Raw genomic sequence first — 26342 nt, 5'->3', positions numbered from 1 at the left:
ATATTCAAGACCCACTTATACTAAAAATTTATTTATCTGAAATTCAAATTTAACTGAGTGTCTTGTATTCTCCCTAGCAATGCTAATAGAGGAGGGAAGAATACTTGCCCTGTCAACTCACAGTGCAAAGTGGGTCAAGTGCAACAGTGCGTTGAACAGCAAGACTACACTGTACAAATTAAGATTCTATGGCTTTCAGAACTCCACACAAGTCAGTCTGTATGTAGGGCTGTTCCTTTATCAGAACAGATAACAATTTCCAGTGAAACAATGCAGAGATGTTTTCTGTAACCTCCCCTCTATTTTTCCTTTGTTTTAAAACTTTTCCCTTAATAACTCATATCTCTTTTGGATGGCTGGCTTTTATGTCCTCCCAATATAAAGAAAAGAAGATGACCATTCTCTTTTATAGAGGAAGATGGCTTGATGATCTCTGTCATGGTGTTATAATGTACAGCTGGTCTTGTTATTTAGTTATTGTCAACAAATACGATTAGTGGTCCCTTGCAGTAAAGTCCCATCTACTCATAAGGTAAAATTTTTATGGAGTCAAAAATATCTCTAACAACCTCTTAATTTGCCCAGAGTTGGATGGTTAGACTCTCTTTGGTTGAACCAGCAAAGGCTTGTGCTTAGAGCCATGTTGTAGAAAAAAAAATACTTGTAGTAAACCCTAGAATCATACAGAGAAGTGATGCCCATGTTGTGAGAGGCACATAGGAACTGAGGGCTGCAGGAATAGTAAATTGTTGCTCCCATCTCATGGTCAGTTTGAGGTGTTAGCTCAGTTAAAATGGCAGGGCAGAATCATTTGCACTTTTCAAACCATTGTTCCTTTCTGTGTCTCTGTCACTTAACTACCAAGCACAGTAGAACTGAATTGAGTCACTTAAAGGAACACATGATGCAGTTCCATTATATGAGGCAGCTAAGCCCTCATTTTTGATTGATATCCCCCAATGTGTTTAAGCTACTGATCCTTTTTAGCATATTACCTCATTTAGTTACCTAAATTGTATATTTTATCTTGATAATCTCAAGAAATGATGTACTTGAGGCTGGATGTTCTTTGCCAACAATGAGCATCTGGTTATAATTTAAAGCTTTGTCACAGAGGATTTCATACTTGAGACAGCTAGAGTTGAATGGAATAGAACGTTCAGCACACACCAATGATTGTTTCTTTGCAGTCAACCAGAGACCGGACCTTGGACCAGCAGTGCACTGTGAGTCGTCCAGGATTGGCCATGATTGCAGGAGCCCTGGCCGTGGAATTGATGGTATCTGTTTTGCAGCATCCAGAAGGGTGAGTTTGCCTAGTAGGAGATGAGTATTTAAACAAAGCTTTTGTAGGCAGTCGTTCATCAGTGTCTCCCATGGCCTTTTCTCAGTCTGACTTTACAGAGAATTTTACTACTTTACCCTCAGAAAAACAAGACTAGAAAAAGCAGGTCTGGTTCTTTGGGCTGAGATAACTTGGCATGTTTCCTTTGTGGCCACATTTCTGCATCTTTCCGGACAAAGTCATTATGGTTTATTTTATTTTTCCAACGCTTATATAGGGCTTACTTTGTGCTAGGCACTGTACTAAGCACCTTAAAAATATTGCCTCCTTCAATCTTCTTTTTTTTTTTTTTTGATGAGATGGAATTTCGCTCTTGTTGCCCAGGCTAGAGTGCAATGGCATGATTTTGGCTCACTGCAACCTCTGCCTTCTGGGTTCAAGTGATTCTCCTGCCTCAGCCTCCCAAGTAGCTGGGATTACAGGCATACGCCACCATGCCTGGCTAATTTTTGTGTTTTTGGTAGAGACGGGGTTTTGCCATGGTGGTCAGGCTAGTCTTGAACCTCTGTCCTCAGTGATCAGAGGTGATTCACCCGCCTTATACTCCTAAAGTGTTGGGATTACAGGTGTGAGCCATTGCACCCGGCCTCCTTTAATCTTCATAGCAAACATATTAGGAAAGAACTATTATTATTAGTCGCAGTTTTGATGGGGAGATCAAGGCATAGTGAGGATAAGTAAGTGGCCAAATTTACATAGTAAATGGAAAAGCCAGGGTTTAGCTCAACCAGTGTGGCTCCAAACTATGTTTAATGACTTTGTTGTGCTGTTTGCAATACAGGCAGCAGAAAATCGAATTTTTGAAAGATTTATTTTTCCAGTTCTCAGAAAGTCAATATGCAAATTAACATGAATATTCTATTTCTTGTGTGACTCAAAGCTTGCCTCAGCAGTTGAAAATTGTGGTTGTATATGTAACTAGTATGAGTACTCTGAGATAAACGAAAAGCAGGGCTTTTTTGTCTTCCTCTTTGTCATGTACCTTAGCTATCTGTCATTTAAGTTTATTGCCACCCTCTGACAGGAAGTATTTGGGATAAAATCTTTGAGAGCTGACTTTATGCTTCCTTGACACTGACCCTCTGTCTGCCACATTTGCCCTAGTCATAGTTTAAACACCAGGTCCTGTGTCACATCTCTTAGGTGACACAAGTATCACTCCATTGTTCAGAGAGTAGTGTATTAGTTCTGCCCAATTCATTCTTCACTTTTATTTCTTCCATTTCATTAGCATTTATATCAGCTCAGGAAGTTAAGGTTAGAAAATTTTCCACTTCAAATTTTCAGTACAGAAATGTGCTGTGATGTTTGAGAAGACTATCTCATAGTAAGTGAGTTAATGTTTATTGGCCTCTGATATGCCAAACATTGCACTCGGCAATTGATGTAGTAGATTCCTCATTTATTAATCAGAGCTCCCTCATTCCTACTTTATAGATGATGGATCTGAAGCACAGAGAAGTTAAGCAACTTGCCCTATGGTCACAAGCTCAGGTCTTTCTGACTCCAAACCATGCATGTTTAAATTACTCTTCTTGCCCTTTGTCCCAGGGAAATTAGTTTTTTGCTAACTTACACTGCCCAGCAAGGGGCATTTTAGTTATCCTTATGAATCTTATGTAGACTTCTGCTAGATCATCCTCCCATGTGTTAAACTTGGATTAAATGAGCAGCTCTGATTGTTTCCTGTCCTCAGGGGCTATGCCATTGCCAGCAGCAGTGACGATCGGATGAATGAGCCTCCGACCTCTCTTGGGCTTGTGCCTCACCAGGTTAGTGATTTGGAAGTGAAATCACAATTCTTTTGGTGCAGGGGGAAAGCATGTGGGGTTTCTTTGCCATTCCATCTGCCCAGCCCACTTCATATCCACCCCACTTACCCTGCAGCTGGGATTTCAATGGGAGAGCTTTCTGACCACCTGGAAGGTATTCCATTCTGTGGGATAGTGATGGGAGGAAATCACGAACGAGAAGCATTGCCCAGAGTCTTTGATGCGTTTTGTAAACTGACTAGAGGCCTCATAATGCAATAGGAACAGAAAAAACAGGCTTTGGAATCAGCCATACAATGGTTTAAATCCCAGCCCTGCCGTTATAAAGATGGCCTTCCTTGGCCAAGTCACTAAACTTCTCTGAGGCTTAGTTTTCTTATCTGTAACATAGAGAAAGTAATACTGATATCACCTGGTAGTGTATGGATTATGGATGGTTGCTAGAAAGGGCTTAGCAACAGTGTATATCATAGGCCCTCAACAAACAATGCCTGCTGTTTCTTTGCTGTTGTTCGTTATTATTATTGACTCTGAACCCAAATAGAAAACCTTTATAGGCAGACATGGGAAAAACATTAAAAGCATGCAGGGTCACCAAAAAGCGGGGTGTCTTTTCAGAAAAAGAATCCAAAGCATCATGAGGAAGTTCCATCCCTTAGGGAGTAAAAAGAAAAAGGCAGTGGGATGAACATTTAGAATTCATGTTGCCTCTTCAGTCATTTTCATTACTATATTTTTGGGAGATTGAAGAGGTTTTCCAGTCTTATTTGGAAATCATTTTTTTAGATTCCATGTAAGTATCCTCTCCTCTAATGTGATGACTGTCCCCATCAGTGAAATGGTGATGGTGCCCACCAGTCCTCTCTGAAGATTTGCAAGGACAGACTCAGACCTGAGTGCAGAGAGCAGAGTGACTCAGCTCATGCTTGTCTGTCTCTTCCTCCTCGCCACCCACCTTCTGCGAGCTAGGACGGCACTGTCATATTCAGTTTAGGATGAGAATCAGAAGAGGGGAAATGACTTCTTCATGGTCACAGAGACTTAGTGGATGAGCCACAATCCATACCTAAACTTGGCAGTCTGACAAATGTTCTTTCAAAGGTCTTGTGAGTTGAAAGATCCGTGGCCTGCATGTTGGGAGATTTTGCTTCCTGTTGGTACCCAGCCCCCTTGCACAAAACCACCCATAATAGAACTTGTGGGCCAGGCGCGGTGACTCATGCCTGTAATTCCAGCACTTTGGGAGGCCGAGGCGGGTGGATCACGAGGAGAAGAGTTTGAGACCAGCCTGACCAACATGGTGAAACCCCGTCTCTACTAAAAATACAAAAATTAGCTGAGCGTGGTAGTGTGCGCCTGTAATCCCAGCTACTCAGGAGGCTGAGGCAGGAGAATCGCTTGAACCTGGGAGGTGGAGGTTGCAGTGAGCTAAGATCGCGCCATTGCACTGTGGTCTAGGCGACAGAGTGAGACTCCATCTCAAAAAAAAAAAAAAAAAAAAAAAAGAACTTGTAGAGTTCACTTAGCCTCCCAGAGTCTCAGTTTCCACATCAAGAAAAGCGGGTGCTTTACTTTGTGTCCAGGATTACATCTGACACAGCCTTGAAAACCACAAAACACTATGAAAATGTGCCGCCCTCCGTCCCCCACACACAAGGTGGCATTTTTTTTTGACATGCATGTGTTAATCTTCTCTACAGAGACATTTCATGTAGGACCCAAAAGACACGGTAATAACCATCTATCATAAGGAATCTGACCTCCAGAGCCGACCTCTGCTATTTATGCTGTCGTGTCTCATTTGAATCTTTCCCAAGTCTCCCCCCTTCTTCTGACCTTGAGATGTGCCCTCATCTCCTTTACAGACTTTATACTGAGAAGGGCCTTAATTAAATTTTCAGTCATGCCCCTGCACTGGTTTCCTTCTTTAAGTCCTTTATGTTAAATTACTGCAGTTGTAGTTTTCTCAGTGCTGAGGCCAGAGGGCAAAACAGTCTCTTTATAGAAGGGGCCCAGTGTCAAAATGCATGTGCCCATGTTTTTAAAGTACTATGGCAACTAATCCCTCTCGGTGTTATTTATCCCCATTGAGCCTCACAATTGTTTGTCATTCACCAACTCTTCTAGTTCTTTCTCCTCGTTTTCAAATGTCTGAAGGATTATTTTGGTTGTTGGCCATCTCTTCATTTGCCCTTTTCAAAGACTGAAGAATAATGCAGCCATATATGGGAAAAGCCCAGCGTGTGTGTGTGTGTGTGTGTGTGTGTGTGTGTGTGTGTGTGTGTGTGTGTGTGTGTGTGTGTGTGTGTGTGTGTGTGTGTGTGTGTGTGTGTGTGTGTGTGTGTGTGTGTGTGTGTGTGTGTGTTTACTTGCTTACATTATTACAAGTTTCAAGCCTTTATTTTTAGCTACTTTCTAAAAAAGAAAGTGGAGAAAGAACTTCAAAAATTAATCAGGGTTGTGTGGTCCCCATTTATAGGCTTTAAACAACTTTTTTTTTCCCCCTAAGTGGAGTGAGTCCATTTATGCAACCATGTTTTGATTAGGGGAACATCGTTTCCACAAAAACACTGGGCTGTGTTGCAATGCCCTGTTGCAAACTCAGCACTTCCCTCCTCCTCTTCCTGGCTCTTAGAGACAAATGATTTCCTGTTGGAGAGGAACTTGGTAAACTCCTTTGTGTACTTTGTATGCAAAGAATGACCAGTGAAGTTTACTGGGCTCATTTTTCTCATTTCCCTAGAGGAGAAGTTTTATTAATTGGCCCCTGTGGAAGAGATGTAGTAGAAAAGTGATAGTCCTTGGACTGAGAATCACAAGGCGCCCCACCAGCAACTCATTGTGTAATTTGGAGAAAGTTCCTTAACTTTTCCTGTGCTCTCTGGGTCTTTGCTCTCCTCTGTGTCAGACCTAGGAGGCCTGAGGATTACTTAGTTGTTCTGTCTCTGGGTCCACAGGCAGAATTTGGCCCATCCAAAGACTGGCCAAGTGCCAAAAAAAAAGGCCTGATTAGGCCCTGAAATTCAGTGAAATTCTGCCTGAAGAAACCTCTTATTGAATTTGAAAACCATAAACCATTTCAGGTGAACTTATGGGTTTGTTTCAGGTTTTTTTTTTTTTTTTTTTTTTTTAAGTCTCTGGCCCAATGTACGTGGATTAGATTCTGCAAGCAGGCAGCAGTAAGTATAAGCTAATTTCTGTCTATAAAAAGAATGATTTAAAAAAAATCACTTTGTTGATGTGTAGAATAGGTATAGATTATCACACACATCATTAAGTGGTAATGTGATGAATGCTCACAAAACGAACAGTCATACCCAGCACACAGATCAGAACAAAGTAACTATCAAGCACCTTAAATGCCCCCCTCATGCCTCTTCGGATTATTATTGCATCCTTCCTATAGAGAGGTAAGCACCTCTTGATTATCAACACCATGGGAGATGTTTGTCTGATTTTGAACTTCTGTAAATGAAATCATATAGTATATACTCTTTGGAATCTGTTGTCTTTTGTAGAGGGAACTTTTTCATTATGAATCTTATAGTAGTGTTGTTCCTTCTTCCCATCAACAGTGTTCTTTTACTTAAGAAGAAGAAAGAAAGACTGATTTTTCCTGGCTGGTGGCTGAGCTCTGCAAGGCCAGATCCTTTTTCTGGTTCTTTGGTGTAGGAGGCACAGTTCAGGATTTATAAAATGTACAGGCCACTCTTGATATCTCCAGGAAGTTGGTTTGCCGGCTGGTGAGAGATCCTGGATGTGGCAGAAATTAACAGCCTGTTGGCCTGCTAATTCTTTGGCAGTACATCCTCAAAGGATGATAACGAGGTGACAAGGCTAGGCACAGTGGCTCACCCCTGTAATCCCAGCACTGTGGGAGACTGAGGTGGGAGAATTGCTTGAGCCCAGGGGTTCAAGACCAGCCTGAGTAACATAGGGAGACCCCGTCTCTACAAAAAATTAGCCAGGTGTGGTAGCACACACCTGTGGGAGTTTGAGGCTGCAGTGAGCCAGGATCACACTACTGCATTCCAGCCTGGGTAAGAGAGGGAATCCCTGTCTCAAAAAAAAAAAAAAAGGAATCAAGGTGATGCTACAACGGTTGTCCAAACACCAAGGTAATTGATGGGGCATTCCTGCTTTATCCCACTTGTGGACCAAGCAGTTCACATCTTTTGTCTTTAGGTGAATGAACTCTTGGTTCTAAAGTACTGATAAAAAAAGACCCTGAATGTGTATAGGCCATTCTTCTGAGCTTGGAATTGCCAACCCCAGAGTTTTCTCAGCTTCATGAATTCTTTTAGCTTCAGAAAAGTAATACAAAGCCAAAACGAGGGCAGGACCCTGGGAGGGACCTGGCCTGGGAAAACTCTAATTAAGTCACATGCTGAGGTGGAGCTGGGATCTCTAGCCATATCTCGGGATATTTGGCCTTTCTGCACAGGCTGTGTCCCCCAAATCCTCAGGCCTTTAGATTTTGAAAAAATCTCTTTACTGTGTTCAGAAATACTTATCTCAGTGTGCTCTTAGGGACATGGACAGATGGACTGCTGAGGAGGGAAATCTTAGCAGATAAGCAATAAGAGCATATTTCCTGAGATGCAGCCCAGGAAAGGAGCCTCCTTTACCTCTCTGGTTCTAAACCTCTCTGGTTGATGATGATGGATATAGCAGAAAAAATGGGCAGGCCTCATGTTTCATTGTATCAGGTGTTATGGTTTGTGACCTCTTCATCTTATTTCCCTCCTTCCAGCCATCCCCTTAACAGGTAATCTGACTCTGCCAAGTGCCAAGCACTATGAAGTTCAGAGAAGTAAAGTAACTGGCACAAGATCACCCAGTGTTGAGTTCCATTTGCGTTTGGGGTAATCTAAGGTGATGGATGTATCCCAAGCCATTTGGATGTAGTAGAGTCTGGTTCCAGTGGGGAGGCCTCTGAATACAAGGAAGGATCCGGGTATAGGTCTAACAATGTCCAATGTCTGGGCTTCCTCTGTGAGGTCCCAGAAGAGTCAAGATTGCTGTTTCCCTGGAGGATAAATTATAATATCAGCGTTCAGAAGCATCTCAGATTGCATCTCTTGTCCCAGGAGGAGTTGGGCCTCACTTTATAGGTTGAAGGATGTCACTTTGCCCCATGAGTTTTACCCACTGGATGAGGCTGTCCTGTTTAGGAGGTGCGTGTTTAGGAAGGCAGCCTGAAGGCTTTGTGATCATACAGATCTGATTAGAACCCCAGCTTTGTGTCTTAATTTCACATTCACTATCTCATTTTACAAAACCAGTTGAGGCAGCTCTTAGCACTTGTCCCTGTGTGACCTTGGGCACGTTACGTATCTTCTCTGAACCTCATGTTTTATATCTGTAAAATGGGGATAATGTAATAAGCTTCTGGAATTCATGGATGGATTAAGTCACACGTACTAAGCATTAGCACAGTTCTGGGCACATAAGAGACACTTGTAAATATTGGTTTCATCTTTCACTTTTAATGAAAATGGAAACTTACCCACTCTCCTAAAAAGGAATTTATAAAGACTCTCATAAAGCTCTGAAAGCAATGAGTAGAGAGGGAGTGGTTGGGAAGATTTGCTCCATTCTGCAGTGTTTTTCTAAGGGTAACACTGGCTCATGTCCAGCTTAGTTTTTCTGCCCCCTTGGTGACTCTAGCTTAATAGTGAGAGATGGGTCAGTGGTGGGAGCTGAAGCTCTTAGCTGAAACAAAGACCATTCTGGTGTGCTTAGGGTTTTGCAGTTGCTACACTCTCCATTTTGGCATTGAACTTGATTAAGACTTTTCAGCATCCAAGATCGATCTGGAGTTTGGAGCTAGTTTTTATTTATGCGAACTCCAAGCTTTAGAAATATAGCCAGGCCTGCTGGAAGCTAGTGTGAAGTTAAAGCAGCAAGTTCCAGTTGTGGCTGCAACTGTGCTTTCTCAGAATGGCTGTTTGTTGCTGGGCATTGGATCTTAGCCTCCCATCGAGGCCTGGGTCTGAAGCTAATTTTATTCAGCTTAGGTGAAAACACCACCAGGGGTGGGTGGCCCAGAAAGAAAGAGGACCCTACCTATTCCTGATCTATTTATTTTGTGGCCAACTGGGGATAATTGACTAAAGATAATTGAATCCACCTGATAGGTATTAAGCCATCTGGGTGTTGAGTTTTTGTTTGGGAGGTTTTTTTTTTTAATTCCTCTAGCCTCTTTCTTCCTTTCCACCTCTTTGCTTTTCAGCTATATTCCTCAGGCTTTAGAGCCAGAAAGAACAAAATTCAGATTCCTGGCTTTGCCACTTGGTAGCTGTGGACCCTTGGGCAAGCCATGTCACTTCCCTGAGCCTCCTATGTTCCTATTTGGAGATCTGTGCCACAAGATGGTAGTGAGGCCAAAATGAGATGCAATGTGTGAAAACACCCAGGAGCCCTGAACACAGGCATGGAATTCAGTAAATTTTAGTGCTCTCCTCCCTCCATTCTCTGGGGTATCATTTTCCACATTATTCGAGGTCATGCCTTCCTGCCTGGCTTCTAGGGTTAAGAGGGAACATTTGTTTATTTGAAAGGGAAAAGGAAGAGAAGTAAGTGCTTTAGCAGGGGGACATAGAACAGGCAGAAACAATGGCTGGGAAAGGTGCTCAGTGAGTTTGAGGAAGGGAAAGGCCAGTTTACCTGTGAGATAGCGAGTAGAAGGGGCACAGCAGAGAAGGCAGGAATGCAGAGGCCATTGGAAATGCTTGGACCTTCAACCCAGGGGCACTGGGAGTGAACACTGAGGTGTGATATGATTAGATTTGGTTGCTGCATGGAGAATAGACTGGAGGTGATACGAGTGGCTCTGGGAATAGGATTTGAGTCGTTCGGTCTTAAATCAGAAGACAGCCTAATCCAGGGATTCCCATACCTGGCCTTCCATCAGAATCACCTAAGGAGCCATTTCAAAATACACATTTCCCAGCCCATCCCAGAGCCACTGAGCAAAAACCTCCAGGGACATTAGGCATTTGAGAACCACTGCTTCTGTCCATGAAAAAATGGCTTCTTGATAGCATCACCTGGGACAAAGTACTTAACTCCTTAAGGTAGCAGACCAAATCCTGCTTTTTGAATTTTGTGCTTCCACCAACACTAGTTGTGTTTCTAAAAGGACCCTTGACACCTTGTCCCCAGTGCACATCTCCAGCCCCAACAGGTGTTCCTGTCTGAGAGCCTTTGGAAGCTAATTAGACACGCACAGGTGTGCCTAATGAATTCCTGCCGGAGCACACGCTGTCCAGCTGGGAACAGCCCAGGAGTGAGGCCAAACGACCATTTAAAGGCCCTATTCTGATGCATTTTGCATCCTGTCTGCCGTGTTTTCATTCCCCACGGTGAGGACTGTGTGTCCTGTCTCCTAAGGCCCTGTGAGCCAAGCTCAGCTACAACCTGGTGCCCCACATCTTACAACAGGGATTTCCACTCAAAGTGCTTGGCCCTTTTGGGCCTGGGGGTGATGAGTGGGACTGGAGCCAAGAAACCACAGGTAATTGGGATTCTTCTAGGCTCTGTGATTCCCAGGTGGGTTTTTTTTAATATTCAGGGAGTAGCAAAGATACAAATATTGTAGAGCTAGTTTAGGCATACAGTTTTTTTTTTCTAGACGTTTCTACGGAACACTAATGTTGGTGATTATTTTGCAGGGAGAGGGAATGGAGGTAACAGGGACTTAGGGTTTTCATTTTGTACTTTTCTGCACTGTTTTGAAAAATTAAGATTATAAGCCATTTTTTACAACCACCTTTTTCAAGACATAACTGATATATAGTAAAATAAACCCATTTTAATATGATTTGACAAGTGTATACACTCACATAACTATCACTTCCACAAATGAGATACAGAATTTTTCTGTCACCCCAAAAAGTTCTTTTGTGCCTTCTCCCAGTTCATCTCCCCACCCTCAGCCCCAGGCAACCACCAACCCAATTTCTATATGGACCATTTTTATTTTTTTCTGTATATTTTTCTGTACTAAGGGAAAAAAATGTAATGGAAATCTTAAAATGTGCAGAGGGAGGCAAGGTTTGCCCACTCTGAGGAATCCCTCTTACTAGCTACAAAGTTGGTAGGTAAGGGGCGGGTGTGTGTGTGTGTGTGTGTGTGTGTGTGTGTGTGTGTGTGTGTGTGTGTGTGTAATTGGCCATGTTTTCCCCTTGTGGGGAGAGGGGAGAATGAGAAAACAATATTCAGGGGAGGCTGTTTAAAAGAAAGTTAAATGTTTAGATAATTTTTTAAAAAATAGGAAAATGGAAGTAAATATGGGAGTATGGGTTATTGTTTGGTTTGCTTGTTTGTTTTGTCATGTGTTTATCGTTTTTATTACAGAAAGTTAACTTTTTTTTTTTGAAAAGCTGTTTAATGCTTACCCTACTATAAGGAGAAACTGACAACAAATAGGAGTAGAGCAAGAGTTGAGAGTAAGCTGTGTGAGACTTAAGTTATGACTAACTCCAAAAGGTAGAAAATTTACTTTGAGCAAGAGGCTTTAGTTTCCTGTGTGGATGGAAAAATACCTTTGATATCACTTTATAAAGCCTTTTAATTTAAATGTTAATTTAACATGAGCTAAATTAGGTGGTGTGGTGGTGCTATTTTTAGAAAATGCACAAAGAATTGGAGGCTTGCTAAGTGCTTCCATCCGTTTTCTGACAGCTAACAGGTGATGCTGAGTGGTACAGAGCAAACCACAGGAGAGTGTAACTAAGGTTAGTAACAAAGCATCCTGTTTCCCTTGCTTGCCTGATGGGAACCACCTGGAGCTCTTGTTAAACCTGCAGATTCTCAGGCCTTTCCCCAGACCTTTTGAATCACGTTCCAGGGGCTTCTTCTGATGAGGCAAGTTTAGAAAAACACTGAGCAACACTTTGCTTTAAAGACTTTGCACACTTCTAAGTAGGAAGGTCATGGTGAATTTTTCTCCACCCAAGCAAAGGACAAATCTTTTTAACTTCTTTGGGAGTTGCAGCCTGGCCTCTCTCAATAGGTATGTGTATATTTATTAGGACCTTTGCATAAGGTACTTGGATTTTAGATTGCTCTGGGATTTCTATGCATATGTAAGTAAGGTGCAACTTTTGCTCTTTAAATTTTATGCAGTTCTTGTAAGATTGAGGGAATGCAATGCAGAGCATATGAATGGTGGCAAGTCAGAGTTTTTCTTGTGGTTTGTGTGGGACCTGTTTTCTCTGTATACTCCAGATTTGAATAATTTTGTAAGCTTTGGGTTGTTTTTGTTTACTTGTTTATTCATTTCATAATTTATTGTCTTATGAGCAAATCACTGTGCTGTGAGTAAATACAAGTAGCTCAGCCTGTGTCTTGTCCTCTAAAAGCAAGAAAGAAAAAAAATTTCTTAATTATAGTTTTCAGACTGATCCTCAAATTCATATGGAAATGCAGGGGACCCGAATACCCAAAACGATCCTGGATGTGAAGAACAAAGTTGGAGGACTGATACTTTCCAGTTTCAAAATTAGTACAAATCTACTGTAATCAAGACAGTTAAGTACTTGCATAGAGATAGAAATATAGATCAATGGAAAGAATTGAGAGTCCAAAATAAACCCTTAATGGCCAACCGATACAGTTCAGTTGGGAAAGAATACAGTTTTCAACAAATAGTATGGAGACAGCAGGAGTCCACATGCAAAAGAATGAATTTAGACCTTTATTTCATACCATGTTAAAAAATTAACTCAAAATAGATCATAGTCCTAAATGTGAGAGCTAAAACTGTAAAAATTCCTAGAAGAAAATAACATAAATCTCTATGAACTTGGATTAGACAATGGTTTCTTATGTAAGATGCCAAAAGACCAAGCAATGTAAGAAAAAATGGTAAGTAGGACTGCACTAAAATAAACTGTTGTGCTTCAAGAAAGCGCAAAAAGGCCATGTGCGGTGGCTCACGCCTGTAATCCCAGCACTTTGGGAGCCCGAGGTGGGCAGATCACGAGGTCAGGAGATCGAGACCATCCTGGTTAACATGGTGAAACCCTGTCTCTACTAAAAAAAATTCAAAAAATTAGCCAGGCGTGGTGGCGGGTGCCTGTAGTCCCAGCTACTCGGGAGGCTGAGGCAGGAGAAGGGTGTGAACCCAGGAGGCGGAGCTTACAGTGAGTGGAAATCACGCCACTACACTCCAGCCTGGGCAACAGAGCAAGACTGTCTCAAAAAAAAAAAAAATGCTGGGCATGGTGACTCATGCCTGAAATCCTAATGCCTGGGAGGCCAAGGTGGGAGGATTGCTTGAGCCGTGAGTCCAAGACCAGCATGGGCAACACAGCCAGACCTCATCTCTCTAAAAAAAAAAAAAAAAAAAAAAAAAAAAAAAAAAAAAAAAAAAAATCAAAAGAATTAGCTGAGTGTGGTGGTGTGTTCCTGTAGTCCCAGCTACTGGAGAGGCTGAAGATTGCTTGAGCCCGGGAGTTCAAGGCTAGAGTGAGCTGAGATCACACTGCTGCACTCCAGCTTGGAGAACAGAGCAAGACACTCTATCAAAACAAACAAACGAACAAAAAAACCAGAATGGGAGAATATATTTGCAGATTATATATTTGATAAGAAACCTTTATCCAGAATATGTAACAAACTTACAATTCAGCAATTTAAAAAATGTTTAAAACTTGGCAAATGATTTGAATAGACATTTCTCCAAAAAAGACAAGTGGTCAAGAAGCACATGGAAAGTTGCTTGACATTACCAGTCATTAGAGAAATGCAAGTCAAAACCATAGTTAGATACCATTTCATACTCACTAGGATGGCTATAATCTGTAAGAGACAATAACAGGTGTTGACAAGGACGTGAAGAAATTGGAGCCCTCACACTTTGCTAGTGAGATTTTTTTTTCCCCCTGCCCCCAAGATGGAGTCTTGCTCTGTCATCCAGGCTGGAGTGCAGTGGTACAATCTCAGCTCACTGCAACCTCTGCCTCCCGGTTTCAAGCAATTCTCCTGCCTCAGCCTCCTGAGTAGCTGGGATTACAGGCATATACCACAACACCTGGCTAATTTTTATATTTTTTACTAGAGATGGGGTTTCACCATGTTTGCCAGGCTGGTCTTGAACTCCCGACCTTGTGATCTGGCCGCCTCAGCTTCCCAAAGTGCTGGGATTCAGGCGTGAGCCACTGCGCCCGGCCAAGATTTTAATATAATGTGGTCACTTTGGAAAACAAGTTGGCAGTTCCTCAAAATGTTAAACAGTTGTCATATGACCCAGTAATTCTACTCCTAGGTATATTTCCAAGAGAAATGCTCATCTACTGATGAATTGCTAAATAAGTGTGTTATAGCAACACAATTGAATATTATTTGGCAGTAAAGAGTAATGAAATGCTGACATGTGATACCATGTGGATGAAGATATGCTAAGTGAAGCCAGTCATGTGTGATTTCATTTATAGTAAATAAGCAGAATAGGTAAAACAATAGAAAGAGAAAGATTAGTGGTTGCCGGTGTCTGAGAGAGGGGAAAATGAGGACTAATTGCTGCGTTTCTTTTGGGGGTGATGAAAATGTCCTGAAATTAGATAGTGATGATGGTTGCAAAACTGTTCATGTACTAAAAACCACTGAGCTGTACAGTTTAGAAGATGAATTTTATGGTATGTGAATTATATCTCAAACCTGCTAGGAATTTTAAACTCCAAAACTATTCCTCAAGGTATTTTGGGCATAAAGATCAAAAGGATTTCAGAGGTGAGAGATACTATTTCTAGGTTGGGTAGTAGATTGCGAATTTGTGAACGAGGTGTGTTTGAGCTGAGCGGTTTTTAAGGAAGGTGAACACTTAGATATGTAGCTGTCACCAAAACGAAGAGTGTTGAGTCACAGAATTCAGCATGAGGCAAGCTCAGGAAATCAAGAATATCTTTGGGAGGGAAGTTGTAGTTCAGTTTAGCAGTTGTACAGAGTCTGTAAAAAAAAATTCAATCCAAAATTTAATTGGAAAGGTGGGTTGGGCCTAGAGCAGAGGGACCTTGGAGTGCAAGGAATTCTCTGCCTTATTTATTTATTTATTTATTTTTAATTTTTTGAGACGGAGTCTTGCTCTCTCCACCAGGCTGGAGTGCAGTGGCACCATCTCGGCTCACTGCAAGCTCCGCCTCCCGGGTTCACGCCATTCTCCTGCCTCAGCCTCCTGAGTAGCTGGGACTACAGGTGCCCACTACCACGCCCGGCTAATTTTTTGTATTTTTAATAGAGACGGGGTTTCACCGTGTTATCCAGGATGGTCTCGATCTCCTGACTTCATGATCCGCCCTCTTCGGCCTCCCAAAGTGCTGGGATTACAGGCGGGAGCCACCGCACCCGGCCTTGTCTGCCTTATTTTGTCAGCTATAGGGAGTGGGTAAAAAACGATAGGCCTCGGAGTTGTGTATTAGGAAAATTGACAGCTGAGCCTTTGCATTAGCTAGAAGGGGGGGAGCCCACCTGTGGAAGTGTACCCCCTTAGGAGTCTTTTGCAGTCGGGTTGAGAAGAAGGGTTTCCTGTCTTAAATTATCTAAAACTGGAATTATTTTGGTTAAATTGTGGGCCTTCTGATACAAACTTGGTGAATTTGAAAGTCCTCACACACATATTATTCTACTTCATTTTCTGGGAAAATCTGTTTCCTAGTAAAGAACTGCCTGGGACTGCTGAACAGTGGTGTGTGGACCCTCACTCAACCAATCCCGTGCACAGCATCTCCTTTTTATTCCATTCCTCGCCACCTGTGTTGTTGTTGTTGTTTTTCTTCTCTATTTCCTGTCTCGCCTTCTACCACAACTGGATCTACTTTCTCCCTGTCCCTCAGCTTTACCTGCTCACCTCCAATGGTAAGACAGTATCAGAGAAAATTACCAGTATTTGTGCAACATAAAGTAAGTTTGATGAAAACCGTATTAGAGAAAACAGCATGCAGAAACCTTTCCGTGAAACATAGATGGACACATGACTTGTAGGCCATGTTAAAAAAACTTTAATGGAAAAATATGCTAAATGTGATGAAGTTCTTTTCTAAGTAAACTTAATATAAAAGTAATTGGGGTATAAGTATTCTCAAGCCTGTAACTTCAGAGCTCATGAAGATTTCAGCATTCCCATTTGTGACTTGCTATTAAACTCTTTTCTGCTATTTTGATGTCTCCTGTTTTGACATCCTGAATAGCAAACTTATGACCCTGATTATGCCTCAGGTCATGGATTATGAAATGGTTACCACATTCCTGAGATGTTAGGAACTAAATAGTTGTCATATTTTCGTATGTTTATAATGAGGCTATCCAACATACCAGTTACCAAATTTATCTTTTTTTTTTTTTTTTTTGAGATGGAGTCTCGCTCTGTCACTCAGGCTGGAGTGCAATGGCGTGATCTCAGCTCACTGCAACCTCTGCCTACTGGGTTCAAGTGATTCTCCTGCCTCAGCCTCCCGAGTAGCTGGAATTACAGGCGCCCACCACCACACCCAGCTAAGTTTTTTGTATTTTTAGTAGAGATGGGGTTTTGCCATGTTGTCCAGGCTGGTCTTGAACTCCTGGCCTCAGGTGACCTGCCTGCCTCAGCCTCCCAAAGTGTTGGGGTTACAGGCGTGAGCCACCGCGCCTGGCCCGAATTTATCATTTCTATCAAACACTTGATCTTGTATTGCATTAAAAAACACATAGCATATTGATAAAGACATTTTAAAAATTTGGCGGGGCACAGTGGCTCACGTCTGTACTCCCAGCACTTTGGGAGGCTGAGGCGGGCGGATCACCTGAGCTCAGGAGTTTGAGACCAGCCTGGACAACATGGCAAAACCCTCGCCTCTGCTAAAAATACAGAATAATTAGCCAGGTGTGGTGGTGCGCCCCTGTAATCCCAGCTCCTCGAGAGGCTGAAGCAGGAGAATCACTTGATTCTGGGAGGCAGAGGTTGCAGTGAGCTGGGATCACACCACTGTACTCCAGCCTGGGTGACAGAGTGAGACTCCATCTCAAAAAAAAAAAAAAAAAAAAAAAAATTGCTGTAGGCATTTTTTTCCAGGTTTGATTTTTCTCCAGAGAGAAGTATGCACAAACAGTTAACACTGTTACAGTGTGAGCATCAGGATGGAGTTATCCAAAACTCAGAAGAAGCCTTTTTCTTTAAAGAGTTTGTCAAGTTGTTTGTTTTTCGGGGGGTGGAGGATTTGAGGGAGAGGGCATGGTGTTAATACGATGGCTAAATGGTGGTGGATTGGGTCTTTTGTTCTATTCAAGTGAGAGTTAAAGTTGTGAGGAGACCTAGTGTTGAAGACAAATGGTGTGATATTCTGAGAGGGATGGAAGCAGAGAAGCTCAGGCCTGGGGCAGGTTCACATCAGGAGGTCCATTTTTGAATCTTGGCTTCATTACTTACTGTTTACCTGAGCCAAGTTGCCATTCTTCCTGAGCCTGAGGTTTTTCAACACAAAATGGGGTATTTGAAAGGTCAAATAAATTAATTCATAATATTTGTGTTGTCTGGTTTATTATAAACGTTGAGTCCTATGAAGACTTTAGAGATGTTACCATTCATATTTTTATCATATATAGAACAGCTTAAAGCTCCCCCTTTGGTGTAAGTATAGTATATAGAGGTATAATGTTCTGAATAAATTACTTCAGTGATAGTTTGTGAAACCTGATTATAGCTGATACTCTGGAAATGTAACTCAGTTGTAGTCCAGAATTTTATGCTCAAGGTGGTGCTGTTTCCCCATAAATCTGATGATGTTTTACATTTTATCTCTATCTGTTCCAAATCAAGTAAATAACTGGATATGTCTAGGGCCATTTCTGCCTTCCACAGTCCCCAAGCCATCTTTCCTTGTGAGACCCCACCCAAATTCATGTCGTAGAAATGTGTATTTACCCCATATTCACTAAAACACATGTAGGAGCTTAAGAGTTGAGTATACCAGTGGACCTGTTACATTTTGGAAGACATTTATTAAAAAATACTTAGATACTACAGCTTGCTTTTTGTATTTTAGATTCAGTTTGTTTTTAGGTCAGAAATATTTGAAAAGCTTGTAAGCCCTAGCTCCTAATGGAATAAAGGACCTAATATAGTTCTTCTGCAGACTGATTACAAGAGAAAATACTCATTTCGAACTTATTTTTGCTCATAATCTCTATCCGAGCCGCCATATTAATCATTTCCTACTTCTTGTCAGAAACCAGACATGCATTTCATAGATGTGGTCATTGTGTGTTTGATGTGAATTGTTTTGTTTTGTTTGTTTTTAGATCCGGGGATTTCTGTCACGGTTTGATAATGTCCTTCCCGTCAGCCTGGCATTTGACAAATGTACCGCTTGTTCTTCCAAAGTAAGTCATTTTGTATTGGAGGGACTTGTTTTTAAAAGTGAGCCGATAGCATTTGACCACAGCCTCACCAGCTGGAGCCATTGAAACCAACTAAGGGCTTTTTGTGGGGGAAGGGTGGGGTCTAAACCCTCAGAAAGGACTTTGTTTTCATGGATCTGTATTCATTCTCACAGTGTTTTAAAACCAGCCTGAGAAAATGTGTAGGGAGACTGAGTTAGAATATTTCAACTCTGTATCAATACTTGCATCATGCTAATTTTGTCTTGAATTTGAACTTTACTGCTCTTTGTTCCTCCCCAGAGGGTTCCCTCCTACCCGGGACCCTCATAGAGCAATTTTTTAAAGCGTTACTCTGAGGGTGAGGTGGCCCTGGCTATGCATCTTCTGCAGATCCACATAATTACAAAGAAAAAGTAAACAGAGATTAGGGGCCTGGATGGGGAGCCACTAAAAGGGCCCCTTCAGCTTTGATCTTTCCAGAAGCTCTAAAAATAGAGCTGGTATGTTAGCCATCGTAATGGGAAACGGCTGATATATCTCAAAACTACAGTGATGGCATCTCATGTTTTAATAGGCTTTCAGATACCGTCTGAGTGATTTTTACATGTACACTGTATGTGATAGCTGATTTCCTTTCAAGTGTCCCTTTCAGCCTTCTACTGCCCAGTGACTTGACCTGGGCTTTTAAGGCTCATGATTGCTGATAAGTAAAGATTTTCATGTTGAAGTGCTATACAAAATAATGTTGGTGACCACTAATCCCCAACTGTGGCTTCTCAGTTATAATTTGGGACTATTTTTCGTGTAGCCTTCATCTGTCTGCCACTGTGGAAGAAAGAGAATTCTAGGGATGTTTTTCTCTATTCTGAGTTGACAAGCTTCCTTTGAAAACTGTACTTGGGCTATATTTTATGGGAAGCACAATCCTGACCAGTTTCTCTAAAAATTGAATGTAGAATTGACAAGCAATGTTGATAAATTTGGTTACGTTTAGATGCTCAAAAATTTAGACTAATTATTTTCTTTTTGCTTCCGAAGTAAAATAAGCCCGTTTTATTATGCATCCCAAGTGCCTATGTTGAGATTTCAAGCTTAGACTTTGTCAGTAAGTTACCCATGAGCCCATTCTTTCTGTAGTTTCCTTTAAGATATATCTGCTCAAGCCAGGGCCTCAAGGATGTCTGCATGCACCCCCATCTTCAGAAATGCAAGTTTTAGGATTGTATACTACATCTTTAGTGGAGCAGATTTTTTTTTCTTTGAATGGTTGAGCTAACTGGTCTCAAAATAACTTGGTAGTATTAATTTTCATACTGAAATAATTTAGCACAGGTGCCAGGTTTTCTATGGCTTTATGTTGGTCTGGCTAGTCAATGAAATAAAGATAATTGGGTTCTCTAAGTGAAATGCAAACACTCATTCATTCTTGTTCTATTTCTAATTAAATTAGCCTTTGAGATACTGTTTATAAAAGAATCACAAGCATACAAACTAACTGGGCGTTCCTCATATACTTTAAAAGAGAATAGCTTAGCATTTTTCTTTCACACTTATTGTAAGCTTTAAATTAAATATAGGTATCACTTTTTTGTTAGCAAAATTATTTCCTCTTGGTGATCATTCTGAGAGTCCTGCTTTACATAAACATGTTGGACGATTTAATACAAACTGACTTGGATTTTAACAGCTGTGCTATTCCCATAGCGATCACTTTTCATGTGGTCTGAGTATTAAATTTCTTTTGTGCTGGAAAGTTTGCTTCATTGGTGCACGTATTTCCTTACAGTAGAAACGCAGCATTTACTTACTTGGCTACCTTCTTTATTCGCTTAGGAGATTGTCATTCTCTATTATCTGCAAACCCAACATTAATACTTTAAAATGACAAATCCAATTACATCTTCATTTCTGTGTATGTGAATTTTTCTTAATGTATATTTAGTATAATACATGTTATACAGAGTCATGTCATAGTTGTTGTTTCAAAAGATTGGGGCTAAAAATGACTTTTAAAAATGTATCCTTTGACATTCATGAAGTAATTTTTTCCTTTGGTAGTTTTCAGTATGTTTCCTCCTCCCCGCCAGGATCAAGGCCATGCTTGTGTCTTGATTTAACCACAAATAGAGACAGATTGGGGAAGTAGAATAAGTTCTGCTGAATAGTAAAGCACTTGTTCATTATCTTATTTATTAAAAACAAACAAAGCAATACATTATATACACATATATATATAGAGAGAGAGAGAGAGAGTGAGCACGCGTGCACGCAAGTGAGAGCTTTTCATGTAGCCTGAGGTGGGGAAGAATACAGTGCTTTGCTTCTAAAGCAGGAAAGTTGGAACATTTACCCACAAATCATTTCTTATCCTATTTGATCTTAGGTTGGCACATAACGAGGTGAATCGTTCCATCTTAGGGGAAAAATATTGAAGAATGGTGGGGAGAGGTGGGTGGTGAGGAGTCACTTTCATTCCAGTTTCTACCTATTGTCTTGCAGAACTTTCTAAACAGATGGTATTTGTCAATGAACTTTCAAAAGACCTTATTTAGAGTTTATATGAGTTGCTCTTTACTTCTAAAAGAAATTCCAAGCTAACTAGAGTATTGTGGCATTACTATCAGAGGGAAAAGTATAATTTTTAAAATCAATATTCCTGAAAGAATTTCCTGTTGTGCATTAAATTACTTTGTTATTGTTAGACTTTCACCTAAATGTTTTTTGGCGATAGAGTATTTCTGGGTAACTTTCTATTTGATATAATTTTAAGCTTAACAGAAACATTGCAAGAATATTACAAGGAACTCCGGTATACACTTTACCCACATTCATCCATTGTTAACATTTTGCCCCATGTATATGTGCTGTCGTCCTCCAATCCCTCCTTCTTCCCTTCCCCTACCCCATTTTTTTCTTGAAATTTTGAGAGTAAGTTGGAGACATTGTGATCCTTTACAACTGAATACTTCAGTGTAAATTCCAAAGAACAAAGACATTCTCTACCTAAACACAATACCCTTATCAAATTCAGGTAGTTTAATGTTTGCACAATACTATTTTCTAATCCACAGTCTGTGTATTCAATGTTATTGTTTATACCAGTTAATGTTCATTATAGGTTTTTTCCTTCCAGACCAGGATCCAGTTGAGGATCAAACATTGCATTTAGTTGTCGTGTCTCTGGCTCCCCTCAATCTGGAAAAGTTACTTCATCTTTCTTTATCTTTCTTAACTTTGATGTTTTGATATTTTGCCAGTTATTTTTGTAGAATTTCCCTCCATGTGGATTTTTCTGATGTTTCCTTATGATTCGATTCAGGTTATGAATTTTTGGTGGAAATACCAAAGAAGTGATGCTGTCTTCTCATGTCAGGAGTTACATAATATATACCTTTTGGTGATGCTACTTTTCCCTTTTCCATATTTCTGACTACCTTCTCCAACAGTGAGAAACCTGCGATCTCGGCTCACTGCAACCTCTGCCTGCCTCCCAGGTTCAAGCGATTCTCCTGCCTCAGCCCCCCCCAAATAGCTGGGATTACAGGCACTCGCCACCATGCCTGGCTAATTTTTTGTATTTTTAGTAGAGACAGGGTTTCACTCCGTTGGCCAGGCTGGTCTCTAACTGCTGACCTCGTGATCCGCCCGCCTCAGCCTGCCAAAGTGCTGGGATTACAGGCTTGAGCCACCGCGTCCAGCCGTATCCTGGATATATTTACTCACTTGCTGAAGTCTAGAATATACAGGAAGTAGTTTCAAAATTGCTAGCCCATACTACTACAGAAAATAAACCTAGAACCTACAGTTCCTATTTGTGCATAGTTCTTTTTTTCGTAGGTAAAATTTATATATGGTGAAATGTATGAATCTTAAAACAACTCTGTAAGTTTTAACAAATGTATACACCCATGAAACCCACACTCTTCCCATCAAGATATTAGAGTTTTTCCATCACTCCAGAAAGTTCCCAGGTACCCTTTCCCAGTCAATTCTGGGGGAAGGGGAAGTATGTTGTATATTATGACTAGTCCTTCTCTAAAAGGAGTAAAGCTAGGCACCTTCAGGTGTTCTTTGCAATAATAACCTTGTTTCTGGGACCCAGAAGTTGACCAAAACCTTTTTTCAGACCTGCAGAGTCAGGAGCAGGACTGTGCAGGAGGAGACTGTGTGCAGAGTATTCTTGCTCTTGTTGCACAATTCTATTACTCACAACCTTCTTGATATTGCAGGAACAGCCTGTTGTGAAGAATCAGGCTCCAAACTTGGTTTGCATACCATCTGGGACCTGCGCAGATGCAGCAAGATGTGCCCAGAAACCTGATCTTGAGATTTTAGTGATTAGCAACCCTAACAATACACTCATTCTGGTGTTGACTATGCAATAGGTTCTTCTGTTGATGGGTTATGATTAAACTCCTCAAAGTGACTTGCTATTAGCTTTCTGTGTGTATCTGGGCATATCTTGAAGAGTGATAGGGTAAGGGTTGGGTAGGAATAATAAATGTCAGCTGGTAAATCGTACTTTGTTTTGGCCTTTGTCCTCTAGCCAGCCTGTCCATTTATTTTTTGATATTATATAATCCTACCTACCTTCTATCATATTTTCTTGTTACTTATGAAGCATGAAGGGCTAGGCATGGTGGCTCACGCCTGTAATCCCAGCACTTTGTGGGGGCTGAGGTGGGCAGATCACCTGAGCCTAAGAGTTCGAGACCAGCCTGGGCAACATGGTGAAATCCTGCCTCTACAAAGAATACAAAAATTGGCCAGGCGTGGTGGCCTATGCCTGTAGTCCCAGCTACTTGGGGGGCTGAGGTGGGAGGATCCTTGAGCCCAGAGTTTGAGATCATGCCATGGCACTGTGGCCTGGGCGACAGAGCAAGACTCTGTCATGCCCATGCCCCCAAATCCCCGCCAAAAAGAAAAGAAGCATGAAATACCAAAAAGTCAACTTAGTTACTTAAATAGTGTTTTTTTTTGGGGGGGGCGGGGGACGGAGTTTCCCTCTGTTGCCAGGCTGGAGTGCAGTGGCGTGATCTCAGCTCACTGCAGCCTCTGCCTCCTGGGTTCAAGTGATTCTCCTGCCTCAGCCTCCCGGGGAGCTGGGACTACAGGCGTGCGCCACCACACCCAGCTAATTTTTGTATTTTCAGTGGAGACGGGGTTTCACCATGTTGGCCAGGATGGTCTCAATCTCTTGACCTTGTAATCTGCCCACCTCGACCTCCCAAAGTGTTGGGATTACAGGCGTGAGCCACTGCGCCCAGCCAGCTACTTAAATGTTTAAGAGAAACCTCTGTCCCAAAGCAACTTGTCACCTAAGGGCTTTGCAAATGCACCACTTAGAAAGGCAAATCATAGATTTGAAAGGAAGGGTTAAACTGTTACCATGTGTCTCTTAGCAGACATTCATTTAATTCAACTGATATTTGAGTCCCTGCTGTGTGCCAGAGATACAAAGATGATTAAAATAGCCACTGTCCTCAAGGAACACTGTCTAGAGGGTGAGACAGACTTATAAGCCAATAACGATCTGTTCCGTTGTGAAATGCCCTACAGCAAGTCTGTCTTCTTGTTATGGCATCCCAATACCAATTAATTTTGTAAATGTGATGACCAGGGAAGGCCTTGCAGAGGATGACTTCTGAGTTGATGTTAAAGGGTCAAGCAGGAGTTTCTAGAAACACCTGGGGGAGAGAACACGAGGAATTCCAGGCAGTGGAGAATTGCATGTATAATAGCCAGAGACAACAAAACATGGCACAGTTAGGAAGTTGTTGAGTAGAGCAGTTGTGGCTGAGCCTGGGACACCCAATTTTCTACAAATCGTCCTGTTGTCTTTGTGAGTGCCGTTTTAATTTTGGCCAACCTTGGAGTTGGAATCTGGTATACGTTGTCTAATGCTTAAAGCTGCTGTTCTGAATTTTACAATAATGTGTAAAACTCTTGCTCACCTAGCACCGAGCTTTTTAGGGGGTTTCCTAGCCTAAGGAATCCGGCAGCTGCAGCAGGGTGGTGTGGAGGGCAGGAAGTCAGGGGATTTCCAGGGTCCTGGCTCTGCATCCCTTGCTGGACTGCCAAGTGACCACAAGCAAGGTGCTCTCCCACTCTGCCCGCCTTCATTTATTTTCTTCAATGAGTCAGTTGAATGAGATAAGTTCTGGCTCTCTATTGACACTTTATTAGCTTTTATATTTTATATTTCCTTTATTTCACAAGCAATGGATTTTTAATTGCAGAAAAATCAGAAAATATATTTAAGAAAGAAAATAACCACGATCCAGCCATTTAGATCACTGTTAATTGGTGATGTCAACACTTCTTGACTTAAAAAATATATATGTATATAGGTATACATAGACATCATTTTTCCCTGAACATTCCTACTATAAGGGATTTATGGTGCCGTACTGAGGATACTCCCTGCTTCTCAGATTTGATAGGGTTTTAAATCTCAATCATTTACAAGGACTGGCCAGAGCCCAATCGGAAGAGCTCTCCACAGCCTGTGCCAGGAATCTTTGCATACAGCTTCTCAGTGGCAAATATTACTCAAAACTGGGCTGCAGCCAGATTTTCCTTCTTTCCAAAAGGGATATAAATCTGTGATTTGGAAAATGATGAGTAACCCTCAGGTTCTCTTTTCCTATCTCATTTACCCAGCAAGGCCTCAAATCTTCTATTTTAATGTGTGATGGATTCCATATGTATGATTGTGTGGTGTAAAATGTATCCCACATCTTGTCCTTAGCAACTAGTGTTTTCTCCAATCTCCATAACTGCTTGGTTCCCAAAAGGAGACGGAATATACAGCCAGAGCTGGTGAAGAGTATTTAGCTACAAGCCTTAACCTCAGAACTCTTGGCTCTTCACCGCCTTGAAAAACCTTGGACATTTCTCCCTTTGCTTCTATTTCCTCATCCATAGATGTTTCCCAGGGAAATTGCAATGGCTGACGTGTATCCAGTTCCCTGTGGCCAAGTACCAAGGCCTTTGCCCACTCCTGGGACTGGTGTTGACATCAGAAATAAGAAAACAAAGACCCCTGTGATTGTGTTAGGTCTCCTGAGGTACATGCAGCCTTTTGTGGGCTCACTGTCCACACACAGGTATAATGGGAGGAATTGAATCAGGGATTTGAAGGCCAAGGCTGCCCTGGCTCTGAAAGGCTGCAGAAACCTTCCGTTCATGTCTCTTGACAATGACAGCCAAAACCTTTTCCATGATTCCAGAGAACATGGCCTTGCTCGTTACTTTTGACCTGTGGTTTTTAAGACCACCTAATTAGTAGTTACAGCTTGTGATGATTACTCCTTTCCCTGTCACCTGTGGTCACAAACACATCTAGTTTTCCCAGAAAATTTTTTCTTACAGGATCCCTTTTGCCACTCAGACCAGAAAGTTGAGGGCTGTGTTTTCCTTAGATGGTTCCATTGGCAGCCTGGCCCAAGCATAGTCTTCAGGGTATTGAAAACTTGAGTTCCTTTTAGTTTGGAATTAATCTCATTCACTTCTAGTCTTATCCCCAAGCCTATTCTTAAATTTTTTTGAGTCATGGATTGTGTTCCGACTGATGAAAGCAGTCACCACTGTTCCCCTTAAAAATGCAAAGCTGGCTGGGCGTGGTGGCGCACACCTGTAATCCCAGCACTTTGGGAGGCTGAGGCAGGTGGATCACGAGGTCAGGAGATGGAGACCATCCTGGCTAACATGGTGAAACCCTGCCTCTACTAAAAAGGCAAAAAATTAGCCAGGCGTGGTGGCAGGTGCCTGTAGTCCCAGCTACTCGGGAGGCTGAGGCAGGAGAATGGCATGAACCTGGGAGGCAGAGCTTGCAGTGAGCCGAGATCGCGCCACTGCACTCC

General features: G+C 41.7%; 1 protein-coding gene across 5 annotated transcripts in view; it reads left to right on the top strand.

Annotated features, from left to right (window-relative positions):
* ATG7 (autophagy related 7) overlaps window positions 1-26342 on the top strand; it is a 274769-nt gene that overhangs the window by 89395 nt on the left and 159032 nt on the right. For all 5 annotated transcript variants that reach the window (XM_054481308.2, XM_054481312.2, XM_054481310.2 and 2 more), the window contains 3 exons: window positions 1191-1306; window positions 3042-3117; window positions 18397-18477. In XM_054481308.2, coding sequence (XP_054337283.1) covers window positions 1191-1306; window positions 3042-3117; window positions 18397-18477 — 273 coding nt within the window. The remainder of the gene's footprint in view (window positions 1-1190; window positions 1307-3041; window positions 3118-18396; window positions 18478-26342) is intronic.

Source organism: Pongo pygmaeus, chromosome 2 (genome assembly GCF_028885625.2).
Source record: "Pongo pygmaeus isolate AG05252 chromosome 2, NHGRI_mPonPyg2-v2.0_pri, whole genome shotgun sequence".
NCBI lineage: Eukaryota > Metazoa > Chordata > Mammalia > Primates > Hominidae > Pongo > Pongo pygmaeus.
Note: the sequence above shows the minus strand (reverse complement) of the source record. Positions and strands in the feature narration are given on the sequence as shown.